Source organism: Melozone crissalis, unplaced genomic scaffold (genome assembly GCF_028551555.1).
Source record: "Melozone crissalis strain CALT ecotype California unplaced genomic scaffold, PUWL_Pcris_2 ptg000042l_1, whole genome shotgun sequence".
In the NCBI taxonomy this organism is placed as follows: domain Eukaryota; kingdom Metazoa; phylum Chordata; class Aves; order Passeriformes; family Passerellidae; genus Melozone; species Melozone crissalis.
In genome coordinates this window covers 4,482,671-4,495,774 of record NW_026535820.1, presented here as the reverse complement: position 1 = coordinate 4,495,774, position 13,104 = coordinate 4,482,671, and the positions used below count along the sequence as shown (strand labels likewise).

The 13,104-nt window shown below is 36.1% G+C and overlaps 1 protein-coding gene across 1 annotated transcript in view; it reads left to right on the top strand.

The window, feature by feature from the left end:
• PREX2 (phosphatidylinositol-3,4,5-trisphosphate dependent Rac exchange factor 2) overlaps window positions 1–13,104 on the top strand; it is a 166,250-nt gene that overhangs the window by 66,759 nt on the left and 86,387 nt on the right. The window contains exons 10-18 of the mRNA XM_054285170.1: window positions 223–372; window positions 2,972–3,116; window positions 4,666–4,766; window positions 8,496–8,599; window positions 9,930–9,979; window positions 10,534–10,609; window positions 11,344–11,416; window positions 12,557–12,699; window positions 12,849–12,941. Coding sequence (XP_054141145.1) covers window positions 223–372; window positions 2,972–3,116; window positions 4,666–4,766; window positions 8,496–8,599; window positions 9,930–9,979; window positions 10,534–10,609; window positions 11,344–11,416; window positions 12,557–12,699; window positions 12,849–12,941 — 935 coding nt within the window. The remainder of the gene's footprint in view (window positions 1–222; window positions 373–2,971; window positions 3,117–4,665; window positions 4,767–8,495; window positions 8,600–9,929; window positions 9,980–10,533; window positions 10,610–11,343; window positions 11,417–12,556; window positions 12,700–12,848; window positions 12,942–13,104) is intronic.

Here is a 13,104-nt window from a genome sequence, read left to right as displayed (position 1 = left end):
CTCTGTTACACTTTACAAAGGACACTATTTATAAAAATTAAAACTACAGATTACTAAGTTATAGCTTAGTTCATGGTGGCAGAGATAACTTAAACTTAAATTTTATTCTTCTGTATTTTCTGGACTTTTATGTGTGGTGATAAGTTTTTAGTAATTGTGGCAACTATTGCTATTGCTTTTTTTATGAATTGATGCTCTTTAAGCAATTTTATCTATTCCCAGCTGACTACCACAGCAGTGGCCACACTGTTATTAATGGCTGGAAGATCCACAACACTGCAAAGAATAAATGGTTTGTATGCATGGCAAAAACCCCTGAAGAGAAGCAAGAATGGCTGGAAGCTATTTTGAAAGAGCGAGAGAGAAGAAAAGGTAGGTCAATAAACCTCCAGAAAGCCATACTGTATTTTTATGTTTGGGTATAAAGCAAAACCAGCTGGTAGGCAAACTTGTCCTGTCAGGTGCAGCTGCAGATTTATGAATACCAGTCTGGGAAAAATGAATCAAACTTGTACTGGGAAGGGCATAATGTCTTGAATCATGTATGCTGGTAGTAAATGCTGTTTGAGAAATGGGGAGATATTTAATCTGTGATTTTACAGTTTATCCTCAACCAGTATAAATTGGCATAAATTCATTGAGACCAGTGTATTATTACCATGATTTGTGGTATCTGAGGGTCTATCCTAGATGCCTAGTGGGATTTGTATGCACTGATTTCCTTTGTGACTGGCCATTGGAATCGCCTAAATGAGCAGGCTTTTTCTGTTGGATCTTAATGCAGATGATCCAAACTGAAATGGTACACAACACATTAACAACTCCATCTTGGATGTATTACCTCCTACCCAAGAAAGTAATCACCATTTCCAATCACCTTTGGAAAACTACTATCTTTCTGAGTGACTGAATTAAGGTGGAAGAATACTTGGATGAAATATAATCCTGATCTCAAATGTGACCACAAATAACTTCACATGTTCAAGGTGAACCCAGCACCAAGTAGAAGCTGGGAAAGATGATGCATCATCATTTTCTGGAACTAATTTCATTTGAAACCCCAAATATCCTAATTAGTAATGCTATTTGGAGACTTGATGTTGAGAGAAAATATGACCTTGTATTCAGATCTGTGATTCTTTTCCTGATTTTTGTAGATTTTCCATCACCTGTTGCAGTAATTGTTGGTTTGTGCCTCTGTTGTAGATGGACACTAACAATATTTTCTTTGTTTATTTAAAGTTGAATACTGGATGTTCTAGAATCTCTTGTAGGATCAGAGTTTCAAGTAGGGTGTCTCAGCACTGGCTAATCAGTAGTGACATCAGGAATTTGTAGCAGAAAAGATAAAAAATGCCTTAGAGGTCTAAACTGTCAACACTTTTAAAATATGAAAAATGTTTAAAAAATGAAAAAGCAGTGTGGTAGACATAGTGCCAAATGCAAAAACCCCAGGTTTGTCTGCTTCTGTATAACACCTTGTATGGTACTAGTTTTCAGTAAATCCTACTTCTCTGTTAAGTTTCATGTCTCCCTTAGGCTCTTGATGCTTTAGGCAAGAAATACAAAGAGTAAGTAGTTGTATTTTATGTTGATGAATTCTTACTGTTTCACACTAATCAACTGAGCAGCTGATAAGAGAAATGAGTTGGAGCTAAACTTGGCAAGCTGGAGGTCTGAGGTAGCCATCCCAAAGCCAAATGCATGTCTTAGGATTTTAGCAACCTATGATTTGTGGAGGCTTTCAGGTCCTGATGCTCTCAGTGGTCTTGCTACCAAGGAGAAAACTCTGAAAACCATGAAACCAGGAGGAGATGAGACTGACATAGATTAAGACTGCAGCACAGAATTGTTGAAAACCAAATGAGTTGGAAGATTCAGAGATTCAATGGACTGAGAGAAACAAAACCTCTACTTTTACTTGGAATCCATGTAGCAGAAGCTGAACAAAAAGGAGCTGAAGCAATGCTCTGAATTAAGTGATTTAGCAGAGTTTTCATCTTTTGTAATAAAATCATGAACTAGGACCACTTTGTAGACAGTATTTGCTTGCTAGAGGAAATCAAGATGTATTGGAAACTTCTTGCAGAAATTTTCTGTCAATTTGGTGACTTTCCTGTAAACCCCTGAGGCATTCAGAAATTTATTTCAAAGGTGGTCATCTTTAAGATTGATGATACTGTGATGACCTTACTTGAAATGTCAATACAAATAACAGCATCAACATCCTATAAGCTCCAGAAGTAGTATATTAGTTAAGTTTTCTTTTCCCTGGGGTACTCCAAGTTTGATTTGTTTGTGTGACATCACTGCTATCTGGTTCCTGGATGTTGAGAGACAATCCTTGTTCTGTTCCCAGTATCACCATTAGCTTCTCATGACAGACACATTTCTTCAGGCTGTATTTTCAAAACTAAAGAGTACCAGACCCTTACTCAGATGGAATATCATAGGATGACTTGGGTTGCAGGGGGCCATGAAGATCTAGTTCCAACGCCCCTGCCAAGCCTGAATGTTTTTGTGGAAAAGGGGTGAAATATCTATGTGAAACTAGCATATGTATACCTGATAACTTGTTACTACTATTAACTGGAAGTTTGAAAAATATTCCTTTCAGTGCAGATCTTTTTATTATCACATGGTCAGTGCAAAACTGAGTCTCCTTATTTTACACTTGTGAAGACAAGATTACTCCCTTGCAAGTGTTCATATACTGATGTCTGTTATTACTGCAAAATAAATGATGATGTAGATAGACTAACAAATTAACTTCTCTGTGAGAAAAATATATTTTGGTTAGGCTTTATGAAGATCAGATGTTTGTGGTTTAACTTGATCATGAGAAAATAATGCAAACCAGCTCTTCAATTTTTTTTTGATGTAAAGTATCAGTATTGCTTTTCCATTTCAGGGAAGATACTGAGATATAATGGCAATATCACTTCATAAAATGTTAATGCATTTTTGGCAGGTTTAAAATTGGGCATGGAACAGGACACTTGGGTGATGATCTCTGAACAAGGAGAAAGATTGTACAAAATGATGTGCAAACAAGGGAATCTCATCAAAGACAGGAAGAGGAAATTAACCACTTTCCCCAAATGCTTTCTTGGAAGGTAGTATATGCATTTGTTAGTGTGAATTCTTGCCATCTAAACCCACATTTTAAAGCTTCTTTGGGATTCTGTAGAAACTGCTCTTCATTTTTAATGTCTGTTAGGCCTATTTGCCTCACAGAATTTTGCCATAATGTAAAATGGTCTGCCTGAAATATATGAATGTGTTCTCATTTTCAAAGTAGTTCTATTAAAGAGACAAGGCTCCAGAGGACATGGTGAAAATATGGAAATGCATCAAGTGAATTAGTTTCTCTCAAAAAATAATGCCCAACTTTTAAAATTCATTTTGTCTCTGGAATTACTATTTTGGAGTGTAAAATTTTATTTATTCCACCTAAGTAATCTTTGTCTCTTAAAACAGCTTCTGTCCTCCTCTTGCTTGAAGGTCAGGAACAGAGTTAGTAAATAAGGTTTACATTTTAAATTATCAGGAGGATGTTTATAATGCCTTACTATGCCTATGGTTCGAGAAGACTGAAAAAGAAATAGATGGCCTTAAAATGTGTCTATGAAAAAAAATAATTTGGGAGACAGAAGAGTTATCACTTATTGTATTTGGCTGTAAGATAAGTACTTACAGCCATAAGTTAAGTGTGAAAAGCATTTTTATAAAATAGCGCGTTTTGCACAAAAAAGTTGTTGAGAAGATACTACTGGGTTCAAAAAGGGGAAATAAAACTTGGGAGATTCTTATGTGCTGTTGGAAGTGAGGCAGTTGAAGAGAAATGAAATCAAGATTAAGTTTAATGATTCTACCAAACTTCTACCATAAGTTATGGTAGAATCATGTTTCCTCAGTGAAGTTGGATGCAGGTGAAGAACACACTCATGCTGAGGAGCCACTTGAATCTACCATCAAATGGCTTCTTTTCAGTGCTATCTTTGGAGTGAACTGTTTTGAAGAATGCTTCTGCTGGTCCCAGGGTCACCAGTTAAAACCCACGAATGTGAAGGTTGCACTACCTCATTGCACTTTTCTTTTGATTTGTAACGTGCACATCTTATGTGCTGTAGATCCAATGTCTCTGGACTGCATCAGCTTTGCTTTGGTGGAAGCCAGGCATTTTCTGCATGTGAATATATACTTAGTAGATAAGCTCTGGATGTCAATATGTTTGAGACACCTTGGAAGTAACAAGCCTACTGTTCTGTCATGCTGTGGTTTTGTTCTGCCACCATGGCATGCCTGCCCTGGACAGGTGCAGTAGGAATGCCTGGGGTTGCCTTATCTGTCTGACCAAGTGCAGCTATGCCAGTTGAGGGTCTCCCAGAAAACATGAAAAATCTTTACTATGTGCCAGGTTAACTTCATGCATGGAAAACTTCTGAGCAGAAAAGACATCTCAAGGGAAACTGTTTGTGGTTATGTCAAAATAAAAGCTGTAAAGAGTGAGTTTTTTTAAAGGTGGTATGACATACAGGTGGCGGATCATTGGGCTAAAGAATCATTTACAAGACTAGTAAGAAACACTAGTAATGGAGAGGAACATGCAGTAGATCTGGTGGTATGAGATGTAAAGTTTGTTTTCTTTGTCTGTTTTTTCAGCGAATTTGTGTCCTGGCTGTTGGAAATTGGAGAGATACACAAGTCTGAAGAAGGTGTTCATCTTGGCCAAGCTTTACTAGAGAACGGCATTATTCACCATGGTAAATAGAGTTAGTTTTAACTTACTTGTTTTCAAGATGATTGTTGTAACTAGAATGGACTTAATTTTGTTTGACTAAAAGATGGTCTTGTTAACACAAGACAGCTTGTGGAATCTGCATTATATCCTTCCAGGGGCCTCATGGGGCCATTGCCCATGTCCATAGCAGATTTGCTGGGAAAGGCTCCACTGATTTAATCAGATTTTCTCTCTGCTGTTGGGATCGCAGCATCAGGGAAAAGGACATAGAGAAACATTGCTGTTTTTTTGTAATCAAAAAAAAAATTCTGGGGAAACACAGAGTAGTACACTGCTTGTACGGATTCTAACCTTTATTAAGGCCAGGCATTTTAGGGAAGGTGTTCAGCTAAGAATTTTACATGACAGTGAGTCACAGCTGGCTGTTTTGATAAATGAGCCTGCTCATCTGTTGGATGGTACAAGTGGAGCTGATGAATCTGTAACCTAACAATTTAATCTTTTGCATTTTAAGGCCTTCTCTTCACTACATTGTATAGTTACTAAAATTGCTATTTTGATGCTGAAATCTGCAATCAACTCTCTGCATTTAGTTTATTGTGGAGAAAAGTATCACTCAGAGGTTTCATTGTTTTTTTAGCCGGTAAGAAGGTTTGATTTCTGCAGGTAGTTTGCATTGGCAACATTTTTCTCCTACTAGAACATGTCCTTATCTCTGTTGTTATTACAAGGTAGAATCTAACAGGACCATAGAAGTAAACCGGAGAAACTTATTTGAAGCCATGTTTTACAGAATCCGATATCATAGGTACAATCACTCAAAACAAAGCTGTCAAGTTAGCTACCATGCCATCATAGATCCAGGGTGTAAATTTAGATGGAATCTCTGATAATATACATTTTAATACCTCTGTACTCCAGCCAGCAAGTAATTTAATACTTAAGTTCTTTGCAATGATTTTAGTGTCCTTGACTGGAAAGAAAGTGAGAGAAACATAGTGCCACTGAGTTGAGTGTGTTTTAAACATATGCAAAGTAGGAGGAAAAATATTAAGGTTATTAATCAGTAGTCATGTAGTCGTCATTTCTTTAATGTCAGTCTACATTATTTTCTTCCACAATCATTCAAATGTCAGATGCTATTATGTTTACTACACACACTGAACTGTTTTCAATGGAATGATTCTGTTGTCAGAGATTCTTCTCCTGATCTTGTAATTTATATCCTAAATACACCCATAGATTTTATCAATGCAGAGTTAAATGAATATTGTGTGACTTCATGAGATAAAAGGGTAATTATATTAGAGCATAGAAATGTGAGCCAGACATGCTACTTTGAATAGTGAATCCAGCTGTAGTTCACTGAAAATAGCATTCCTAAAATAAAGTTGAATGAACCATCTGTTTTCACATAGGGAGCAAGGGAGGAAGAACGTTTGGCTGTTATTTACATTGCAAATATTGTAGAGGCCTTTGTTGAGAACTTGCATATTCAGTAGGCTGGCCATTATTGTCACTGTGCTGGAATTCATTCTAGCAGTGACAGAATCATGTTGTGATGGACATTGTTGTACTTGCTGATGTGTGAACTCTAGCAAGCAGAAAAGTTACAGTTTTTCCTTTTTTTCCCCCCTCCCCTTTTATATAAGGGGAAAAATCTGTTTGTATGCTGCTATTTTAAATCTGCCTTGTGGAATTCTCTGATATCTGAAATGACTGATACCATTCAATGGAGTGAGGTACTTTGTCCTCTCGCTGCAGCTGATGGAAACCTTGTCTCAATGGATTAAGGAGCTTTGTAGTTACAAAAATAAACTGAATATCAGATAGTTTTAAAATGAATAGGTATTTATGTTGCTGTTCCTTGGACTGATGTAATGATCTGATTTTAAATTGCCTTGGCAAAAAAATTAAAAGAAAAGACCAGTTTAAATCTTGATCAGTTCCCTTTATGTAGTGTATGCCATATAAATACATATCCCAGCATAAATGTGGGTATGGTGTTGGAAATGGCACACAAAGCAACTTGGCCTTCCTTATTTAGTGGTAATGCAGCATTTTGTGAGCCCAAGTTTTTGAAACCCAGCAAGTCCCAGCTCTGTGGAGCTACTCCCTTAGTTTCTGGTGCACTTTGGTAACTTGGGACTACAGAGACAGAGTTGTACATGTGCTCCTCTGAGGGCATAGCCTGCTCTGTCTGTCATGGGCATGTAAGAAAGGAAAGGTGCTTTGTCATCCTCTTTCCCTCCCAGCACATTCCTGTAAGACTGAGGAATAATTTGGCTTTAAGAAAACTGTCTTGGCTTTTTTTTTTTTTTGTTTTCGGAACTTGCTGGTTATAAAGAACTCTTTCATATTTGTTAATCTGTTGGAATACGTTATTTTTCTTCAACAGTATTTTCTTCAACAATATTTTTTAATTATAGAGCTAGAAGACGTGGAGGTTTTTTTAGTTAAATGGTCACAATTCATTAAAATTCACGTAGATACTTATGTTAGGCATGGTATGTGAAAATTTTGTAGTCTATCTCATGTATTTAGAGGCAATGATATGTGAAAGAGCTTAGGAATTATTTTGAATAATTCAGTTCAAGGCAATTGGAATAGTGTCCTGGGCTTTACTATTTGTAGATATCTCAAATGCAGGTAGAGATGTTATTTTGCTCTTGCATATGACACTTCATATATGAAGTTCAGTTTTTATGTCTGTGTATCAGATGCTGTGTGGAAATACTGAGGAGCTTGAAGGGGCATGAAAAATGACACAGACGGAAGGCACCTCGCTATACAAAGTTTATGATGCCTAACTGAATTTTTGGAAAATAATTATGTATGATGGCTTAATCACTTGTTATAGGAACACATGCACAGAATTACCTAGCTCTCTCAGGTGTGTTACTCTGATAAATGAAGACATTGCAGCACCCTCCTTTATCAGTTGATGACATGTAAATTGACTTTCAAAATTTAAGGTTACAACTGCAAGTGAAGCTGTAATTAATAAAGCAGTTATCTTAGGGTGGTGATAGTGCCTAAGCCTGTCCTCAACCATCAAATGGATCAGCTGTTTTTCAGAAAGATTTGCAGCTGTGCAGTTTCCAGGAGGACTTTTGTATCCTAAGATATTACCTGTTTTCACAAAACACTTGAAGTTGTGAGGTTTGTTGCCAGAACCTTGTAAAACTCTGGAATTCCACCTGTTAACATCTTCATAACAATTGCCAGTCTCTTGCACTTACAACGTTTAGGTGGCTCTATGTGGAGGGAGATGTTCCTCTCTCCTTTGTTCCCACTGCAAGACTGGTCAATTGTGTTGTGAAATGTTTGTATATCTGAGGTTGGCCTCATCAAGAATGAGGACAGATCATAATGTGGAAAAATAATATTAATAGCTGTAAAATAAGGCTTATTTGGCTATTTGCTAGATAAGCTCTGCAAAAGCACTGAGGACTAAAGGAATTGAGGGCCTCATTTTTCATGCTGTCCCCTGACTGTCCTCCTTATTCTTTGCCCTGTGACTTGAAACTGTTTGTTTTCTTCTGTACTACTTAAATGTTGTAAAAAAAATTGTCATCAGTGGCTTAAAGGAGCTTAGGGCAGATGATCTAACTGGGCTTCCTGGCCTCCCTGTTTAAAATATATCTATTGATGTGTTTAGGGCTCTTATTAAAAGAAATGATGCTGACCTTCCTCTCTCCTTGGTTTCTTCAGAAAGTCATCCAACAATGCGTTTTTCCTTTTAATTTAGTTACAGATAAGCACCAATTCAAACCTGAACACATGCTGTACAGATTCCGATATGATGATGGAACATACTATCCCAGAAATGAGATGCAGGATGTCATCTCCAAGGTACAGAATAAAAGTTGCTATTACTAGAAAGAACACATCAGAAACTGAGATTCTGCTTGAAAAGTAATGTAAGATTTGCTGGGATAAACAACATCCCCTCACTGTTACCAATCTATATTTATGTGAATCAAATTCAGTTTTCCATTTGTAAGCTTTTCGTTAATTTTTATACATTTTAAATACAAAATTAGTTTACTATTATGTAGTTATAGTTGCTATTCAGTGGTTTAATATGCAGGATGCATTGCTTGTGTTTCTGGGTAATCCTGAAGCTGAGGTTCAGTCTGGTTTTTTTTCAGTCCCTTCTCATAGATATGAAGATATATGTAGGAAACTGCTTTCAGATTTCTCTAAAATCTGAGTGTCCTTTGTTAGTGTCCTAACTAGGCAGTAAATCTATAGTCACATAGATGTTTAGACATAATAGGTTATACTACTCATCTATGTTACTGGCAACAATGAAAAGATTGATCAAACTTTCCTTTAAACTCATTAATATTCAAATCTGTCATGATTTGGAGTCAGTAGAAAATGTCTGCATTTGGGTATTACACTGCAGTATAATTTAATTTTTGCTGCAGGCTAATTTAATTTTTGCTCCACTTGTTAATATGAAGTGCATCTGGAGGAATCTACAATACTGAACTCCCAGGCAGAGCAAAGTAGGGTGGAATCTAATTTGACACAACTTTTAGTCATTATACTTGCATATTGTAAACATAATTGCTTTTTGATAGTTTCCTAAGTAATACTAATGTGTTTTTATTTTTTAAAATACAATTTTCCGATGGTAGTTTCTTAAACTACTGCAGATGTATAATTTATTGGCTTTTAATAGAAAACATTTCTAATATTTAAATCTTTTTGCATTTTAAAAATTGATTAGTTATAATTCTAATTTGTAAGCAAAGTATTGATGCATATAATGAAATGCAGTGGTTTTTACTGTAATTACACAGCTGTGTGTAGAATAGCAACCACTGTTTGGGACAGCCTTAATGCATGGAAATGTTGATTTATTTTTTGTGTGCTTTTCTTTCTAAGTATTTCAAACCTTCAGAATTTTTTAATCCTACCTTAAAGCTAATCTGTTTCGCATATGTCTCAGTAAGCTTAGGTTAGATAGGAAATGTGTTCATTCTCATAATTTATTCATTAATATTGTTATCGGGGAACATTGTTTTGGCACATGAAAATACATAGAAATTTGAACAGATCTTTTTAATATGAAAGTGAAATCCACTGACAGCATTCAGACTTCCTTACTATGTCCCTGCCTCTTGTCTGTGTGAGTGTGTGGTTGACTCACCCACCTCTTTCTCTTTAACAGGGTGTACGACTGTACTGTCGCCTTCACAGTCTCTTTACCCCAGTAATTAGGTGAGTGCAATTGGGAAATCCTGAGGGAGTCATTTGGAAGAAGTACATGATCTGAAGATACTGTGTTTGAATGTAGGAACCTAACCCATCCTTTCATGATTGGTCTTTTGAGAGCAATCAGATAAGACTGAAACGCTGTCAAGACAAAAAGCATAACTGAACCACTAAATGGCTGCCAACTCTGCTCAATATAACTTTTTTAATGGACTTCTAGAGCCTCCTAGGTCCTGATGGATATGCTTATATGCTTCCTGTATATATTGGTGCACTCCTTTACTAATACACCATTACCTCATTAGAATAGTCCCAGAGCGACACACCTGCCTTCATACTCCATTGGCAATATCACCCAGATAAGTTGTGATCAGCCTCCTTCTTTCTGTCTACAAGAAAGGCTTCATTTGCTAGTTTTTTTCCTCCAGAGAAAACTCCTCAACCATTATTAAGTGCTCAGTTCATGCTTCCACTAACTTGCTTATAAATGACAAGTATTTTTCTCTTTCTTCAGAGCTTTTGTTTGATTTTGAAAAATTGTTTTGTGTTATTTTGAACAGGGATAAAGACTATCACTTGAGAACCTACAAATCTGTGGTTATGGCGAACAAATTCATAGATTGGTTGATTGCCCAGGCAAGTAGACACCTCTGGATTTATGTATGTTTTCATTTAAATTCTGACTTGAAAGCTAGTGATATATCAAGAACAACATACAAACACTTTATGTAGTGTAATCCTCTTAAACCAGTAAAGCAGCAGAAATCAGCTGTCATCAACTATGCTTTTCATCGCTATAGCGCTTATCTTTCTGATCTGAAATTGAATTGAAATGTTTTGATGGCACTTAGCTTTGTGATTCAGCATATAACACTGTCCAGGCTTAAAATGAAATGAAATGAGAAACTCTAAATTACTAACTAGATGAGCAAAAGTCAGTACCAATTTGTTGCCATCAATTCTGTTTCATTTTAAATGAACAAGAAACAAACAACATGATATCCTGCTCACTCTGTCAACAGGCACTAGTTCCATAAAATAAAAGTTTAAAACTTTGGTGCTTATAGCTTCTATTACATTCTATTTTTATGGAGAATGCAGCCTTGCTGAAGTCTTTTCCTATCTATTTGTAATTATAGAGTGTTATAGCATATAAAGGTCCCTTCCAACCCAAACTGCTCTCTGATTCTATGATAAACAGGTATATACTGGTTTATATATATATATATGCTAGAAATGTATACATAAAGGTGGTGGTGGTAAATGTAATCTACAGTAATTGCCATCCCTATGGGATGATGCCATTGTGCACAGTTTCCATTTTGCTAATATTTTAAAGTATATTTTAAACATGTACTGTGTTTTAACAGGGGGATTGCCGGACCAGGGAGGAAGCTATGATATTTGGTGTAGCTCTTTGTGATAATGGGTTTATGCACCATGGTAAGTAAATACATTCTGTACAAGCTATGCTTACTTTCTGTTTAATGTCATCTGCACAGTTGGAAGGAAATGCAGGGGCTGATAAAGATATTACAGAACAGATGGAAAGTTCTTCTATTGTATCACTAAAGAGATTGATGCTACAGTCTTCAAGGAAAAAAATAGCTATTGTATACTCTGAAAATTATATCCAATTTTATAGCATGTGCTGGGGAATTAATCCGCTAAAGGATTTAGTGGGGGCAGTTTTATTAGTCACTTTGCAAGAAATGTCTTAAGAAAGTAATGCTTGTTGGCACTGATGAGACAATAAAAAAATCATGTAGGAGAGAAATGTGAGATTTTGGGGGGAATTAATAAGATATGAAGGATCATGGCTTCAAAAAAGTGGGAGAAAGCGGATTGGATAAAAATGACAAAATCATAAGGATAGTAAAGAACAAAGAAGGGAGAGGAGACCAGAGATATGTGCAGCACCAAAATTAAGGTGAACAGGGACCCATTTAATACCATCAGAGGGAAGATTTCAGAGGAAGGATTGAAGTAGTAGGTCATTTACTGAAATGAAAAGAGGAAGAAATACTTTTTATCTGTTTGTTTAGACAAAGGGTTGAGAACATAGTCTCCTGTATTGTTCATTCTTTTTCCTTTGACTTATGAACTCACAAACTGCATCTACTGGCTGTTCTGCTTGCTTCCACATCCCCAGCAAACCTGTTTCTAATTCTAAACCCAGGATGCTACACTGCCTGGAGAATGCCAGAACTTGGTGGTGAGCATCTTCAGCAGCTGTCCTGCAGAACTTTTCAAAATCATGTTTTAAAATCCCTTTTAGGAAGAAACCTTGTGCTTAGTATTTTCACTAAAACGATTTCAGGCTAATACATCTTTCTCAGCTTGGTGGAATCTGGATGTTTTAGTTGAAAACATGAGCTTAGTGATACCTGTCTCTCTGTAATGAATCCAAATAACAATTGTTGTCTATGTTAAAAGATTTACCTAGATTCACACACACAAACAATAGTTTGCTAGCATTCAATATGTGTATGCATGTTGAGTACTTAATGGTTCATGAAAGACATGATATTCAAAAGTTGAAAAGAAAATCAAGATTAATATGTCTGGGTTTCTGTCATACAGTGTTAGAGAAAAGTGAATTTAAAGATGAACCACTGCTGTTCCGTTTTTATGCGGATGAAGAAATGGAAGGATCAAATATGAAGCACAGACTCATGAAACATGATCTGAAAGTAGTGGAAAATGTCATAGCCAAGTCATTACTGGTGAGTGAAACACCATCACTGTGTGCTTTGATTAATAAAAAAATTGGTCATAATGGCAATATATTAGGACAGTTTATTGTTATTTAATCAAGGCATACTTCAGTTTTATTAATGCCTTTCTGAACATTATTTTTAAAATTATTTTACAGATTAATTCTAATGAAGGAACCTATGGTTTTGGTTTAGAAGATAAAAATAAGGTGCCAATTATTAAAGTGGTGGAGAAAGGATCAAATGCTGAGGTATGGAATATTATAAATTATCTTCCCTGTTTTATTTACTTCATCACAGATGTATGTTTTGTACATCATGTAGGAAAGGCTATAGTGGTAGGTGACAGTGAACACTTACCAAGAAAGTTGTGCCTATGAGTTGTTTCCCTTTTTCCTTTTTTTTTTCATTTGT